The 17657-nt window shown below is 40.4% G+C and overlaps 2 protein-coding genes across 3 annotated transcripts; one reads left to right on the forward strand and one right to left on the reverse strand.

Annotated features, from left to right (window-relative positions):
- Nucleotides 1-7162: 7162 nt before the first annotated feature.
- LOC148067351 (delayed-rectifier potassium channel regulatory subunit KCNS3-like) lies at nucleotides 7163-10292 on the reverse strand. 2 transcript variants are annotated; one of them, XM_087805671.1, is made up of 2 exons: nucleotides 10234-10292; nucleotides 7163-8666 (listed from the first exon to the last, which is right to left on the reverse strand). In XM_087805671.1, the coding sequence occupies exon 2, from the start codon at nucleotides 8660-8662 to the stop codon at nucleotides 7163-7165; it is 1500 nt and encodes a 499-aa protein (XP_087661797.1). In that variant the 5' UTR covers nucleotides 8663-8666; nucleotides 10234-10292. The 2 variants fall into 2 exon arrangements, with proteins under 2 accessions (XP_087661797.1, XP_087661798.1); XM_087805672.1 differs by having other exon boundaries at nucleotides 7163-8663; nucleotides 10234-10273.
- A 787-nt stretch (nucleotides 10293-11079) lies between these two features.
- LOC148067352 (uncharacterized) lies at nucleotides 11080-17324 on the forward strand. Its single transcript, XM_087806373.1, has 21 exons — nucleotides 11080-11102; nucleotides 11176-11234; nucleotides 11294-11380; nucleotides 11749-11870; nucleotides 11987-12130; nucleotides 12233-12298; nucleotides 13152-13319; nucleotides 13379-13481; nucleotides 13541-13761; nucleotides 14145-14301; nucleotides 14363-14571; nucleotides 14638-14752; nucleotides 15312-15511; nucleotides 15583-15697; nucleotides 15763-15932; nucleotides 15990-16093; nucleotides 16162-16292; nucleotides 16352-16541; nucleotides 16884-17025; nucleotides 17099-17192; nucleotides 17251-17324. Exons 1-21 carry the CDS (start codon nucleotides 11080-11082, stop codon nucleotides 17322-17324), a joined length of 2694 nt encoding a protein of 897 aa, XP_087662499.1.
- The last annotated feature ends 333 nt before the right edge of the window (nucleotides 17325-17657 follow it).

The following is a 17657-nucleotide window of genomic DNA, read 5'->3' on the forward strand; positions in this document are numbered from 1 at the left end:
ATAATTCATATTTGATATTTTCCTAAAGAGGATTCCCTAAAAATCCAGCAGAACAAGGAACTTGATAAATATATAAATGCCTTCAACATTTGAACTTAACATTTCAAATGTTAGAGCTCTTTCATTAAAATGATGTTGTTTTAAAAAATAATAATTGAATTCCATAATCTAAATATTGAGTTATTTGATTTTATTGAATTCAATAATATTGTATATTGAATGGTTAAATATGTGCTGTTTTTTTAAATAATTTAATTTAAAAATGTTTATAGAAAATTTAAATTTAAAATATTGTAATAAGAATATAAAAATATACTTAAAAATATGTATATTTTATATTTAATGTTTTAAAATAAAACATACCTTTAAATATAAAGATTATTAAATTTCATTATACAAAAAAAGCAATTCCTCACTTAAACAAAACAATAGTTTCAACATTTGAAATGTTAAATTCAACCTTCTGATGCTCTGATATACTTCCATTCCGTCAGTATTAAATTAAAACAAGTATTGCTTGTGTTCAATGGCTTCTCTCCGCTCTGAGAGGAAACATCTTTCAGTTCTTTGCTGGCCCAGCACTCTTTCGTCCGGCCCTCCTCCTCCTCTTCATCGTGTGATTCATGAGGAGCGACACCCTCGACCCCTGTCCTCTGGACCGCCTCCATTAAATCTCCTCCCTCGCCACACTGAACCTCTGCAGCTGCGTCACTTCATCTTCACAGCGATGAGAGCCCCGGCCATCACTCATCCCCTCGGTCTTCACCGGGACTACCCCCCCCATCAAACCCCCCTTCTCTTCTGTCACTCTGGGTCCTGGCTAATGAAATGTAAATTCAATCCGAGGAGTGATGATGAACGCCGGTCTCGCACCGCTCGCCGTGATGTCATGTGGTCGACCCGCCGTGCAGGATATTAGCTTCAGCAAACACATCGCTCGCTAAATGAGCTGATCGCGGCGGCTCGTAAATGTTATCGCAGCTCATAAAAATGGACAAGAATATTTGGAGCTCATCCCAAAGATGTGCATTCCTAACTGGGTGATGAAAGAGTGGCTTTAATAAAGCCCGATTCTGCTGTTCTTATATCAAGAAAAGACACGTTTATTATCCCGTTTTACATTTTGGGAAACGTATTTTGCCGATGATGGATCACTTTAATTAATCATATCGTAATTAATCTGAGCAATATTTTCACTTTTGCGTCACATGGAGGCTCAACACTGGCTTCATTCAGGACGAAAACACCTTCACACGCTTGTTTGTCCCGAACAAACCCATGACTCATGCAGACTTGCAGTTTTTCAAAATGCTGAGTGTCTCAATCCTGGTCCACACGTTTCATTTCGGGCTCAACCTTGCAAGCGCTCGTACCTCAAACAACCTCCTCACAGCCAGTTATTTTTTTAAATGGTCCCAGAAGATTAGGGTTCTCCAGAGTGCAGCCTGGAGTCAGCAGTTACTCTCAGAGCGAGCGCTGACGAACTAGAGAAGATGGCTTCTCCGCTTATCTCTCTTCTTCTTCATCATCGTTGAGGATTTTATTATCCTCTTCTTGATTGAAACAATACTGTTGTTAAGGTGATGTTTGTTGTGAGTCCCGTAGCTCGAGTCCAAGGAGAAGCGTGGGTGTCGAGCCAAACGGGGAAATGTCTTCACTACGCTACTGTAAAACTCCAGCTGGGTCTCCATGGAAGTTTTTCACAAGATAAAAGTAATATTTATACAAAATATAATTGATCTTTGAACCCATGAGCCTTTTAGCGATAGACGCTTTTCTTGTTTATCGTGTGATATATGGCAGAAAATGTTTTTTTCAAGTATGATTCTTAAGTTAGTCTCTTCTTCTTCTTCTTCTGTCCGCAAGTATCACCATATTTTCTCAGAGCAAACTAGTCATGTGACCAGATTTATGCGATCGCAGGAAAAGTGCATCTGTTGTTCAATTGAAATGCAAATCAGGGATATTTGAGACAAAATTCAGGTTTTTCCATCGACCGTTTCTTATTGCAGTCATTTTGTTTTCGTGCGAGTAATATATTCACAGCGCGACCTTTAGATCAGGAGTGTTGTGTTACACTTATTAAACTAGCTTACGCGTTGATACTTTGAGTAAACATGACTGGTAATGGTATTTTACCGTGTCAAGAGTCACAGGATAATGACAGGTTTTTGTAGTTTTTTTGTTTTGTTTTTCAAGTTAAAACATGCCCCAGTACCAACATGGTTTGGCTTCTTGTTGTGAATTTAAACATCCTTTTCTTACAATATTGACAATATTTCAGAAATTTCAATAAGCTGATAAATGGTAATTTACATTTATATTTACATGTCTAGTCAAGAAAGATTAAAAATGCATTCATTCATTTTCTATCACTGATTCCCGTTGGTGGGGTGTATGAGTGAGTACATGGAGTAAACCCATTAAAACACAGGGTATATATACATACAAACTTCACATAAAAATGCCGCCGGTTGGTTGCACTTACGTACCGCTACGCTACCGTGTGTTCGGGTCGGAATAAAAACCTGTTTTAAATGTTAATTCAATATTTTCACTTTTGTACATGTCAAGGGTCGTTTGTGTTAGTATCAAATCCCTTTATCCAGCTTTGAAACACTTTTGAAAAGTACTGACCACTGCAGATGTTAGCTGGTATTTTGCCACAAGAGTAAAGTGGTCATAATGCTGCAGCATATTAGAATGCTACCAAACTTTTAAACCTGCTTAAAACTTCTGGAATGAATCATCTGTTCAGTTCCTCCGGCTACTGTAGTGAACCCTATTACAGCCGATGCACTGTCATCTACAGTACTGTTGTTTTTCATCTGCAGACCAGCACCTGCAGTGTAACACTTCACCTTCTGTAATTAGAAAGAAAAAAGAGCCAATTACCTACAAAGGTCAGTGTTGTTGCAAAAATTTCTTTTTTTCTCCATCTGCACAGAGTCGTGTTTCAACTTCAGCTTCCGGGCTTTTCCTGCCGCTTCAAGCGCAACGACGACCTCCATCTTTAGAGGTGAGAAACACGAGACTTCTGCGAGGAACTGAGAAACATTTATCCGCAGCTGAACAGTCGGAGCAAAAAGAAGACAGAATTACTCGGTCCATTCCGTAATCGACTTCCTGTCAGAATCACAGCAGGAGAGAGGAAGCAGATCAATGGCATTTCCTAATTCTGCATGTCACTGAAAGTAACTTATTTTATTCCATGAAACCGTTCCTCAGCTGATGGGGAACCACACGAGAAGTGAAAAGAAAATCTAACCCATCCACTGTAAGTCCACTGCTCACAATTATGCGAAAAAGGAAGTGCCTGAACTGGGAATTGAACCGGCGTCAAGTTGGTTAAAAAAAATGCTACACACTACACAGGTTTTATGTTTCTTTGGCTAGTTCTGAACAGAGCTGAGTGTGGGAAATCTTTCTACATCCAGACAAAAATTCGGATTCTATCAACATTTTCTTAAAAGTTAAATTGCTAGTAATATATATACACAGTTAATAATATGTGTGGATGGAGGAATATTCTTTTCCACAATAATGTGTCAGTATTCGACAGCACTGTATTGAATATTGTTTTGTTTTTGGCTTGGTTGTTGGCTTGTAAATATTTGATGTTTTTACCATAGTTCATTTATGGTTTATAGTTTAATAATGTTTAATGTTTTTTTATGCTGTGTTAATTTTGACTGAGGACGAGCGGTTACAGTCGACTTAGCAGTTATTTATGCACATTTAAACTGTTATTTTCACTTTGTTCTTCTTCTTTCTTTAATGAAACTTCTGTACCTTCTATCGTCTGCCGTCAACTGGAAACCTTATTTCCCGAAGGAGATCTCCAAAGGGATTAATAAAGTCTATCTAATGTAATGTAATGTAATCTAATGTTTGGATTTATTTTGGTTTCAAAACAAATGAAAGCAGTTACAACTTCGTCAAGAGTCATGTGGTCTGTAAATTCTGCAACACCAGAGTCAAGTACTCGACAATACTATAAATATATCCTTGTTACTACAGTATCACATTATATCGTACTGTTGCCCCTTTATCGTGGTATGTGTTGTATCACCAGATTCTTGTCAATACACACCCCTAGCAAATATATTGTAAGAGTCGTGTGCGCCCGACCGCCCCTCCTTGTTGGCCTTTTGAAAAAAGAAAAATCCTCGCTGAGAGCCAAAGCATGAGGAGGAGAAGTAAATCCATCAGAGGTTGTTTTCTCAGCAGTAACATGAGGAAGAGTCGCTCTGACGTAAACAGTCTGCACAAAATGTTGTTTTAAAACTGTTGCTCCGCGAGAGGAATGACTGATGTTTAAAGTAGGCTTTACTCCGTGAAAGGCCAACAAGGAGAAGAGAAATGAAAGTGTTGCTGTGTGAAGTCAGTGGATGAGTCAGGATGTGTGGAAAGAAGCCTGTGCAGGAGTAGTTGTTGAAATTTAATCAGAAGTACCCTTGACCCTTGTTCTATTCCTGGATCAAATAATTAACATTTTCCTGCCTTGAAAAAAAAAGAGTCTAATGAATTACAAGCTGTTTGACATGATGGAAGCACGCTTTATAAAAGAGTTCTGGGTTGATACTAGAGTAAGATTAGGGTTCGACCGAGGTGTACGCATATGTTAAGGGTGATGTGTTTCCCTGTAGGTCTTCTGAAGTACTGCGGGACCCCGGAGAGGCATGAATACGAGAGGTGAAATGTGTGGTTTGATTAAGTGCTCATGAATTCAAGGTTATTGTTCGATGTAATGTGCACATTTCTCCCGGAACATTTCCATCCTGGTGTTCACGTCCCAGGGCCTTTCTCAAGCACTAAACCTGGCTTGAAGGACAGTGAAGAAGGGAAGAAGGTCGACATATCACATGGAATGACGAGCTCAAAATCTGCTGGTGAAAGCTAAATATGATGGATGACAACGTCCTACTTCAAAGTCAATAAACAGCTAACTAACTTTGCTGTTAAAGTCTGTAACCTAAAAAAAACAACTACTGTAGCTACAAGCTTTAGTTTAGTTCTATAGAGTATTATTGGGTGATTACGATCCATTACGAGTGATGAGGAGGAAAACCAAAGTATCAGAAGTAGGATGTCAATTTTACCATTATATCCTGGATTACAATTGTCCTTAACGTCAACATTAGATCATGAGTTTTTAAAAACTCCATTCCCTAAGTAGAAATCAATCAATGAACAATGTACCTTCAGAGTTCATCCTGCTTGGGACCACTTTACAAGCCAACACCTTCAATCTTCTATTCAGGAGAGACTTTAAGTCTCATCGATTTCATTGTCAAACTATATGTAGTGGAGAAATATTACGAACCATTAACACTTAATGGCCTCATTGTTCATTACTGCTTTACAGCCAGTGATTCAGACGAACATCAGGTATTATTACCTCAACATTCCCTCGCTCTGTTTTTATTAGCCTTGATTAAAAGTGATTTAAGGCCATCATGGGTCCCTGTAGTGTTGGATTTAAGGAGTGTTTAGGTTTAAAGCAATTTATAAAGAAGGGGAAACTGTTTTCGAGTTTTCATTTAGTAGATTTTGGGGGATTAGTCTGTTTAATGGCGGTTTACTTTGGCATGTGGTAAATCCAAAGACCAAATAGATGGAGCACGTTTGTTACCTTTAATGAATCGTGAACTGTCTTTAAATATTTCGCTTAGATTTGTGCTTAAATTAAGCAGAATTAGCCATTTCCCAAAATCAACAATCGTGCAAAGAATGTAATTTGTCTTGAAAATAATTCTAACTGAAAATATTGTTTTTTGGGATGAGATACGCTTCCATCATGACCTCATCTACTGAGCTATGACAAACAAACGGAAAACAACTTAAACAATTAATTAATAAAGTAAATTCAAAACCCAACGTACATAACTCAATTGACGGACTATAATGGCATTTTATTTTTCTTCACCTCTTAATTGTGTTTTTTAATTATTTTAAAAATTTTCTCTTACACCATTTTCTAACATTAAAATAACACTTTTTTTCTGGACCAAAAAATGCAGTGGTTTAAATTAATTGTGTCATTTGGATCTTTTTTCTTGACCCTTTGAAAAGTCACGGCCTCGAGACTTCACAACACACACGCTATCAATCCACTTAAAGTGACTCGCAAAGCCACATTTGTCATCCTGTGCATGTGATTAACCTTTTGCACTTGAGTGCAACAAGTGCAGTGCATGAAAAAAAAATCAATGTTGTTACCAGAGTGCCGGCTTTTTTAGCACGTGAAACAGCGCTGACTGCCATGAATTCAATCTAATTATGTTTAAGTTCCATATGGATTTTTATATTCCCTTGTATGGCTTTGAACCGCTGCTGCTTATGTATTGGTCTTGGTTTAGAACTAGCAAAAATATGTATCAGTCATGCTAATACTTAAATTCAAAAATTAAAAATTCTACTTCCTGTTTGTTTTTTTTATCTGTGTTTGATTCAATGTGGAATATACAATTTAACATATATTTTTGATGTTATGCACAGAAAGTTCTTATCAAATGTATTGAAATAAGTCAAAATAGCCAACATGTCACTTTGAATGTTTATTGTCAAGGTGAAGCGAACAGTTCTCCGACAACCTGAGGGCAGATTTATTTCATTCATGCCGGTAACACGCAAAATACATCAACACTTACCTGAAGTTTTTTCACAGTGAAACTTCCTCTCTACCAACATCCATTAATAATGCATTTTCTACCCGTCTATTTATATGACCGTCATCCGAAATGCATTTACGTCTGCACATGCAGTCGGTGTAGCATCGGTCCGCCTACAGATCTTATTATTAAACACCAGTGTCATTTTAGATTTTTTGTCTGTGCTCTGGGTAGCCAGACAAATCAATACAGGACATTACTCTGAAAAACACTACCATTATGGCCGCCTGCATGCATCATTGCAGATCTGTCAAGCAGAAAATGGGCTTTCAAACCCCTGAGCAAGGTTCAAGAAATTCCCTTAAGAACCGGAAGGTTTTAGTGACACTGTATTTTTCTCTTTTAGAGGACAAAAAAAAAAGGCGTATGGCCACATTATTTCTCTGTCTGTTGTAGCAGGAAGACAAGGGAAGATCAGCGATGGAGCCCTTCAGTGGCGAGGCTCGCCGTCATAAAGGAAGCAGCTTTTAAAAGGAAAGGGAAGAATCTTATTTGGCGGCACAGTTTCCACTTGTGTCATGATCGTACTGCTCCATGTCTTGAAGGCTTGAGGCGGCGGTTTCGTCCCCGATGCTACCCTCGGTGTTCCTGAAGGGGACGTCACCAAGAAAGGGATACAGACTTTCAGCAAACAATTCTCTGATGTTGTAATAAGGGAGGTCTGGGTCTTGTCTGTCAGGTTTGGGGACACACTGAGCAGCGATGGCTTTGTTCCTTTGATAGTACTTTGAAAACTTGTTGAAAATGATGCTGATGGGAAGAGCAACCACCAGGAGTCCACAGATGATACACAAAGTTGCTACAATCTTCCCTGCAAACGTCACTGGGCAGGTATCTCCGTAACCCACCGTGGTCATGCTGATGGTGGCCCACCACCAGCCTGAAGGGATCGTTCCTAAATCTGTAGTTTCCTCCTCCTTTTCGGCGAAGTAGATTAACGCTGAGAAAATGGAGATCCCCACCGAGAGAAAGAGCAAGAGGAGTCCCACCTCTTGGTAGCTGTGCCGCACCGTGGCACCGAGTGCTTGAAGGCCTATGGAGTGTCGAGCCAGTTTGAGGATCCGCAGAACCCTCATCAGTCGCAGAACCTGCACCACCTTACCAACATTCTCTATGTCTTCGTTTTCTTCGATGCTGTCCTCGTCGGATTTCTCCAGAGCCAGCGTAGCATAGTAAGGCAAGATGGAGGCGACGTCGATGATGTTCAGAGTGTTTCCGAGGAACTTCCTGCGAGACGGCGCCACGATGAGGCGCAGGATGAACTCGGCGGAGAAGCAGGCGATGCAGATCTCCTCCAGGATGGCGAGGACGGGGTCGTCGATGGGTTTGTCGTTGTCGTCCTTGAGCTGGTACTCCGGCATGCTGTGCACACACATGGCTACTATGGAGGTCAGCACCACGCTGAGGGAGGCGACGGCGATGATCTTGGAAGCCCGAGAATGTCCCGGATCCTCCAACCTGATCCACACGTAGCTCCTCACGTCCCCCAACCAGGCCCCCTTGAACTTCTCAAGGTCTTTGTCCAGAGCGGACAACTCTTCGAACGACGAGTCGATGCTGGGCGGATTCTGGTCGTCGCTCCTGACGTCCCAGTCCCGGTCCTCGATGTACTCCTTCCTCTCGTGGTACCAGTTGCTGCAGCAGGAGCTGAGGTGGTGCTCCTGGATGCCCCAGTACTCGATCTCCTGGCTGAAGGAGAAGACACAAAACTCCTCCATCATGTGGATCTGTCCGGTGTGGTAGAAATTGAGCACACCGATGAACAGTCGGGGATTCCTGTCAAAGTAGAACTCTTGGTCCGCCGGGCTGTAGTCGTCGCAGAACTCCAGGATGGACGCCTCGCTCTGGCAGTGCACGAGGCGACCCAGGCGTGTGCGAGGGAAGCGCAGCAGCGTCTCTCGCTGCACCTTGTATCGTACGCCTCCCACGTTGAGGTGGACCTGGTCCTCCTCGTCCCCACACTGGTGGAGGATTTCCCCGTACCCCATTCTCCTGAGGACGCATAGACAACATTAATGCCGAGGCACACATCGGAAGACGGAGGATTGAAGCGCTGCCGTGGATCACCACACGTTTGACGGCTCTGTTTGCCGGACACATTAGTTACACGGAGGGGAAATCAATAGAGAGAGCACACAGGAAACGGCTTGATTCTGGCGTGAGTGAAGGAGCGTGAGCTCCTGTCACTTCTGCCGGCTAAAGTGCAGGACTATCACAGGCGGCATCAAATTACGGCGCAGACCAGATGGAGGAAATAAGAGGCAACAAGATGAACATGATTGAAAGCCGTTCTTGACAAGGATTGATTTCATGTTTGTACCGCAACAGTTACTTTTGTTAAACCTACATAACATTAAACATGTTTCTACAGTCACAAGATGATGTGCGAGATGATGATGGTCGCTGCAGGATTTTAGGGACCTTTTCGACAAATACTACATCCATCAAGTCTAGCTCTGTAAAAATAAAGGCGAAGGACCAAGATTGTCCTCCAGGCCACACTTTGGTCTCGGCTATTGTATTTCAGGAATTATTTATTATTTACTTTTGTTATTCTTAAAGGGAAGATTTTTTTTGGTCATGTCCCTTTAGTTAAATCTAAAAACAAATTCTACTTTTATTTGTTAAAGAAACAATTTATAAATGTTTTAGAATTGTAATTATTTATATAATTTAATATTGATTCATTATCTTGTTTTGTAAACAAATGCACACACTGGAAATGTGCAACGATTAACAATATAATTATTTTTTTTTACTTATTGGGTCTTTAAGTAGTTGACAGAGAACTTCTTCTTATTCGTTCTGTTTAAAAGTCACTTGAGCAACTGACACAATTGTCCTACATCTACTGTTAACAAATACAGTCTGTCCTAACCAAGTCTTTTATATACAGATTTATGAATTTGCTTTTAAATTTTATGGGACTTCTAAATCCTCACTTCACTTCACTAGAATAATATAAACTTAAATTAAAATGAGGTTAAAAAACAACAACATCATTTTATTTGCATCTTTGCTTAATTATTTTTATTTTATGTCATCATTCAATTAAGACTTCACAGCATTAAAGACTTCAATCGCTGTTATTGCCCTCACAGAAATCGTTTCCTCTTTTTTGTTCGTTTTATTTTTTTCTGCTTTTATAGTTTTAAATAGTTTTTTATTTTTTATTGTTAGCGTTATTGGCGATTGTTTTAGATCTTTGTAAGTTAAGTGCTATTTATATTATTATAGTTTATAAATATAAATATAGATGGGATATATATAGTTGATTCCTGAATATATATGTATATATATATATATACATATATATATTGTGTTTTAGCATTTTCTTGTCATGTTAATATAAAAAATCATTGGTATTTTGATTTATAGCAACTTATTAAATATAAAAACATGTGGAAATATTGTAGCATTTGTATCATATAAAAGGCTTCGTCATTAACCACAAACTGATTCTGACATTCAAAAAATAAAAATCTTAACTAATGTGATCTTGTGCATAAGATGCCTTCTTAAGATTCCATTTTATTTAATAAAATAATATTCGACTCACCAGCTTTTGAAGTCCTTCTTTCCATTAAAGTAACTTTTTATCCATTTAAGCTCATGAACTCTCTCGGTCGACGCAGCAGCTTCACTCAGGACGGGGAGAACAGAGATGGGACGGCGTTGGCAGCAGGTTCCCTTTTCACTGGGAGCAGGGAGGGGTCAGCGAGGGAGGGAGCGAGCGAGGGGGAGTGGACTGGAGGGAGAGAGGCTGCACAGATGTGGAAAGACCCTGGTTTTTATTAAATATTTCATACCAATATGGCAGGCCACTCTCAGAGATGACAGCAGGCTTGATGGAATGTGTCAAAGCTGCAGAAAGAAGTGAAGATTCTCTTACATCTCGGTTGATTTTGTCCTTTTAAAAAACAATATAAAAAATTAAAAGAGATTCCTTTATATGTAACATTTATTTGTGAGTAGATAACTCAATCAAAACAGTAGTTTAAAACAATAGAATTAACCTTTTTTAAATTAAATAATACCTTTTATTAAATCGATTTAATTATTTGTTTTGGCTTATATTGGAAGGACAGTGACAAACACAGTGAAACTATTGATAAAAACAAAATTGAATGATTATTTAAAACAATCATTTTAAATAAAGGTTTTTTTTTTTTTTATCCTCTCAGGAATGTGATCAATTGATTTTATTCATTCATATGCTAACATATTCTAATTTGTTTATTTAATTATTTTTTCAATATCCAGTCGCTCCACCATGTGTCAAACTAATCAGTGACGTGATTGGATCCACCTGATCGTCGCCTCATTAGATCCCCCGAAGCCAGACTTTAACCCGGTGCTTATATTCCGACAAGTCGCTCTCGTCCGTCCACTCCTGCTCTCTGCCATGGCTCCTCTATCCAGATACGGGTTCGTTTCCCAACCTTCCTTGTGTTTTAACTTTCACGCTTTTCATTTTAAAAAAATGAGACTTTTCTTGCAGGTGGCTTCTTCTCCTGCTGACGTTCGTGGGAACTCAGAGTCAAAAAGATGCGTCTTTTAGTGAGTTCGTGGACGTCCTGGTGTCTTGGCGGTCGCTTAGATGATTCTTTTGCTTTCAGGAATCAACTCCAAATGTTTAGGGAACGTCCTGCGAGTGGATGTTGGACCCTTGGGAGCAAAACTTCTGCAAGTCTCTGTCGATTTTAGTAAGTTTTATTTTATTTTCCTTCAGATTAAATCGTAAACATGTTTATTTAAAGTATTTTAAACACTGAATTTAATTATTTAAAAAAAAAAATTAAATGAGAAATGCTTCCGATGTTAAAATGAATTCAAGATGGTGTCTTCATTCTAGTGAAGTCAAAAATTTAAAGTCCAACATTTTAATCTAACTTTTATGGGTAAATCTAAATGGAGAAGCAACTCTTTGGTTAATCTTGGAGAGTTGATTTATCTATTGATAATTTATCATTCTCTAATTTTGAGCCAAGAATGGACATTTAAATTCCATTTAGGCCACAGTGGATTTGACCTCTTAGATGTTTGAGTTTGACATGTCCTTCCAATTTTCCAGATAACCAGCAGTACCCGCTCACACCAGAGATGCAGTCTCGTTGTGGCTTCAGCATGAAGAAAGGCCAGTTTGGAAACTTCATAATTTACGCAACACTTCAAAACTGTTTTGCTCACAATAGGGTAAGAATTAATGAACGAGTTCCATGGCTTTTTTTTTTTTAAATGATTCATTAGACATCAACTCGATGAAACGTTAAGATTGAATGAAATTAAACTGGCGTTTGCTGCTGTTTAAGGGCGACAACTCCTTCACAACTACGCTGTATCTCCACCTGTACGGCGGTGGAGATGAGGATGATGACGTCTACAAGGTGTCGGAGACGTGCCACTACCAGACCTGGGCCTCTCGGGAAATCATCTGTGCTCCCAACTTCATGGAGGTAAGGGGTCATGTGTCAATGACAAGTGTGTGTGGACGTCAAGGCTGGTGCTTCATATGTCAGACATGAATCGTTGCTAACGGACATTGGCCTTGTTCGTAGGTGTCCGTGGAGAGGAAGGTCGCAGAAGATGCTCAGGGTCCTGCTAATCCTGGACTGGCTGTGAAGGTGAGATTATATTTTAATGTTGCACAATTCAGACTTTACATTTTAAGTGCTAAAATGAATGACTTATTCAATCCCTAGTTTGTTTAAAAATGTTGCTCGAGTCGGAATGAATGTTAAGAACCTCGTCTGAGATGTCAAGGGACCGTCTACAAATGTTTGCATGGGGAATATCCATTACTTTATCTTTGCATTGAAGATTTATAACTAGTTTTGTATTCTAGAGATCTAAAGTCCTCCTTACTTAACATGATTCCCATAAGTATGTGCACATTTGTTATAAAATCATGATCCTGCTGCACATTATTTTTCAACATTTTAAGGTAATTTAGTGTCGATGAACACCTGAGTTTTTAAAGCTCTAAAAGAAACTTAACAAGATGGGAGATATGGAGATGAAGTCCTAAACAATAAAATATTAATGATAATGAACAGCAAACGTGTATTCCTAAAGATCTTTGTTTGAATATCTTTTTTGCCTTTTTTATAGTAGTTTTATATAATTTTAATAAAATGTATATTAAAAGATTTTTAAAAAATGGCATAATGACACTGTATTTTAAATGGTAAAATATTCAAAATATGCAAAACTAATGTTTTTCAGAAACATTAAATGATATGCCGTCACCTAAGCTTATTTATTCACCTTAAAATTTGATTTGACGGCCCCTTATAACAGCCACAGTATATAATGTGGTCCCAGAGGAAATGTATTTGCCCAACCTTGCAGTAGGCAGTTTGTTTTTTGTATTTTTTATCCAATGTATTTGATGGTTTAATTCTTACCACACGAGGGCAGCATGAATACAGGCCACACTTTGCCTGCGACTGCTTTCAAATGTTAGTTTCTTTTCAGAAACTCCTGGGCTCTGAATACAAGTTCACCACGGTGGTGTTCCACACGCCTGCAGAACTGTCGCTGAGGTTGGAGGACGCCCAGGACAAGGGTTACGGGATAGGAAACACTCCTTCACGACTTGTTCTGAGAAGTCCCTTATCCACCCAAGAAACGTACACACAAAACGTGAGTGCAAAAGGCGCATCCTGGCATCGCTTTTTACCGTTGACGTGGTTGTTCTTCAGGTGGCTGGAGTTTTCATGAACATTCTTAAAACATCAGCCGTTTATAAAAAACAGTGGCTGGCCAGTCAGCTCGAAGCAGCAGCCGCGTGTCCAGTTGCTGAAGGTACAGAGTCTCGAGTCATTTATAGATTCATATTATCAACCGGTCTTCATCTCTTTTAGGAAGTGTGTTCTTCTCGGAAAACTCCATCACCTGGTATCTTCCGCATCACATCGACCCGTTGATTTCCTCAAACCAGTTCAAGTTGTTGGAGGTCCACATGGGCGTGGACGGCGAGATTCTGGACAGTGCGGAGATGGCCAACAGAAGATATTCCTTGTCAGTCGAGAACGATCACATTGTCGTGCAGATACCCATCGGAGCTGTTGGTGGTCACTTTAAGGTCTGGATTGGTGTTTCTGCAACTGACAACTGAATTGGGCATTCAAATTGCATTTTAAATGTTTGCATTCCATTATGGAGTCACTGTTGTAGTGCATTATTGGGTTGAAGCCCAGTTTTAATAACCGTCTGGATGACCTCCATCAGTAATCTTGTCTTTCGTCAATTTGGAGGTTTTCCATGACTTGAACGTTATTGACTTATTTTGGTCAATTTTTAAGGGCTCAAAAGTAGAAGGCATAAATCACAACTTGTAAGTAATGGATCTGATAGTGGCAACAGTTAATGGTTCCAACTCCTGTTGATGGAGCATCTTGCTGCTACTTCAAGTATGTTTTCTTGAGATTCAGCTACTTTACTTATTGGCTTTGTCATCGTTTCCAGAGCCAGGTCCAGAACGACCAGTATCTCTCCACCTACACCATCGAGCCAATGCTAGAGCTGCTCTGGGCTGATGGACTGACTAAAAACCAGACGAGATACAAAGTCCTGATGCCAATCACCACCCCGCCCTTGTCTCGTCCTCCTCAAGTTGTTGACAGTGAGTCATTTGTACGGCATAGCCGTACACAGATGTAACCATTTTTCTCCAATTTCTACAGAAACCATCCCAGAGAAGCGTATGTTCAAAGTGCTCATCGGGCCTTTTGGCTTGGATGTAGCTCTGAAGAACGTTGCCTTCCCTAATGAGGTCTTGTCCCTGCAAGACTGTCGGCTTCGAGGCTTCATTATCCAAGAGATGCCTTCTGAAGGCGGTGCCAAGGTCTTCTCAATTCAAGTGCCCTTTACGGACCGTGTCATCACTCACAGGGTAAAGGAGCACGTCTTGGAATTTACCTTCTAAATGCATTTTATTAACAGATACCCTTCCCAACAGAAAGGAAAGGGGTCCTCGGACTACATTCTTCACCTGACCCTTGGTCTGTTGGTGACGCCAGAGCTTACTCCCTTTTCTCATTCTGTCTACCTGGAGGCTAATGTGGTCGACATAGGTTTGTGACCTTTTTATTTAAAGGGTTTGGGTCCACGATGTGTTTGAGTTGTGGCGAGATTTCAAGAGGGTAAGTTGATGACCTAACAGCGATGTGAGACTGAGGGCATTACAGTGCCATCTACAGGCCTGGCATTGTAAGTGTTAACAGCTGAAAGGCTCTGTCTTGTTAACTGTACAAAAATATCTTTACGGTTTTAAGTTATTTGTTTTTTACAAAGCCTTCATAACGCGCATTTCATTATCCACAATCTGATTCATGACCTCGACATCTATCCTTCATTCAGACAATGTAAGGCTGGAAACAGAATTCGTCTAACTGCTGCAAACCGGGACATGGCAACTTTTGTTTAGCGAGTGCTCATGGGAAATGTGGAATCTCATCTGGCTAAACACTACCACTTTAATCCACTGGAGTCGCTCGACTTAAAATCGCATAGAGCTGCTTTAAGTAAAAATGTATTTATGCTTAATCGTCCCCTCCTGTAAACCACTCTTGTTTATGATGAAGTCTCAAACCGGCTTCATTTCAACCCCTATAATTAAATCTCACCCGACAGTTGCGCCCACATCCACTGGGCACTGTGACGAAAAAAGCTTCATCCTCCTGGTTCAATACGGCTCTGAAGGCTTCAACTTCCACGCTCGGGTGGGCAAGAGTCTGTTGACGGTGTCTAAGGGTCAAGAATACGGTCTCTTGCATAACGGAACACACTTCAGCCTAGTGGTGCCCTTCGCATCTTCTGATGTGGTGTTTGAGGCGAGTTTGGCAAATGCTTTGACTTAAGGATGTTTGAAATCATAGTTGTTGTTTTTTTGTCACTTTTCCAGGCTGTTGAGGAGTCCGCCATCAGAACCAGGATTGACTTGACCTTGACTAACCCAGAAACTGGGAAGACACTGAATGATTTCTCTCTGGCCTGTAATTTCCCCTCCACACTGGCAGGTTGGTTTGTAGTCATCCTAGTCTAGGATCCACTTGGCCTTCACCGACTTTATATTTTTTTCCAGAGTGTATGCCCAACGGAACCATAACTGCTTTGGCGGTTAAACTGGACTCGGTTCCCAGTCTGAATCCTCAGCAGCTAACCTTGTCTGACCCGTCATGCGGTCCCATATACAGTGACGAACGCTACGCCTTCTTCGTCTTCAATGCAAACTCCTGCGGCACGACCAGAAAGGTAGAAATGATCTTATTGTTGTATTGATTTTTAAATCCTCTGCTTTCCCTTTGCTAGTTTGCGTCCAACGCCATACTGTATGAAAATGAAATCTCACTGCCCGACAACCTTGTAATGGCAAAGCCGACAACTGATGGGAAGGAGGAGGAGCCGGAATATGAGTACGTTCATTTACTCCACTTATCCAAGAGTTAACATTGTATTGTAATACTTCTATTGCATCTTTCAGATTGAAGATTGCTTGTTATTATGACATCAGCTCATCCCAAGCGGTCCCGGTCCACACTCGTCCGCGCAGAAGCGAGCCATACTCCGACGATGCACATGGAGACTTGCATGTGCAAATGCAACTGGCTACAGGTTTTTATATTCAAAATTACCGTTTTATGTTTTGACCTAAACAATCTATTTTTGTTTAGACGACTCTTACACGTTCTTCTACGGAGTGCAGGACTTCCCTCTTTCCACTAACATGCAGCAGCCACTCTTCTTTCAAGTGGAGCTCATGAATGCCACGAACCCCAAGGTGTCTCTGGAGCTGGAGAGCTGCTGGGCCACTTCAAACCAGGACCGGATGTCCAGACCCAGAAAGATGCTCCTAATCAATGGGTGAGCACTGACCAGTTGACTTGGTGTCAATCTGGTGTCACGTTAAACATCTGATGGCCTGCGGTGACAAACCCTTTGGTTTATCATAACCACACCTACTCTGCTGTGATTGGTTAGAGTTCGTCTCTAGCAAGTGTTTCCAGTGGGCGGGGCTTACGCACATTTTCTAATGCAATCATTTCAATGAGGGTTTTGTCAGACCGCATACTGATGAGTACAATAGAGTCCAAGATCTATTTAAGATGCACTTAAATCATCACATTAGTTGCACTTCAATAATCCTTTTGACTGGAGGAAGTTTTGTAAGATGACATGACTATCCTCAAAGTCTTTGACTTCCAGGTGCACAGATCCTGCAGACCCATACCAGGTCACCTTCCACCCAGTTGGGGCAGATGTGAATATCAAATTTCCTGACAACATCAAGCGTTTTGAAGTCCAGATGTTTGCCTTCTCTGAAGACGACTTCAAGCCAAACAGCCAGGTATATCTGGTCACCATCTACTGGTTCTTATATATTTTTGAGACTTGGTGACTAAGTAGTTTGTATTCTTCAGCTCTTCATCCACTGCGACGTGTTGATGTGCGACCCCAGAAACCTAATAAATGAGGCCTGTTCTTCCCAATGTTCCAGCAAGGGCGGAAGTAAAGGTAACTCGTCACAATTTCTCATCCTTCTAGAACTAATCCAATGCTTCTACTGTTTCAGTTCAAAGACGTGAAGTAAACATGGGGAACCTGGATCATGTATCATTTGGACCAATTCGAATGAATGTTTTTTAAGGAACTGGAATGCTGTATCCTATTTTTTTTCAGTGTAATTAAACCTGCGTTCACTGACTATCATTTGTCAAAAAGCACTGTGGCCAGAAGCTGGAAAAACGTGGTAATCGTGACATCAGTGAAGGATCAGGGCCTGTTTTCCAGGAAAAAAATAATCCTATCAACTAACCTTAAGATTCCTAGCAAGGAGTCCGGGATAAATTCTTTCCTTGGGAGCTAGGATTCTTTAGAACTGGTTTATCTTGTGTAGGCCCCCCTCATCCCCCCCGGGTAAATTACAAGAAAATGACTAATTGTATCAGAATTTGGCCATTTGGAGAAATTGCAAGCCTC

Source organism: Callionymus lyra, chromosome 13, assembly GCF_982586985.1.
Source record: "Callionymus lyra chromosome 13, fCalLyr1.hap1.1, whole genome shotgun sequence".
In the NCBI taxonomy this organism is placed as follows: Eukaryota; Metazoa; Chordata; class Actinopteri; order Syngnathiformes; family Callionymidae; genus Callionymus; species Callionymus lyra.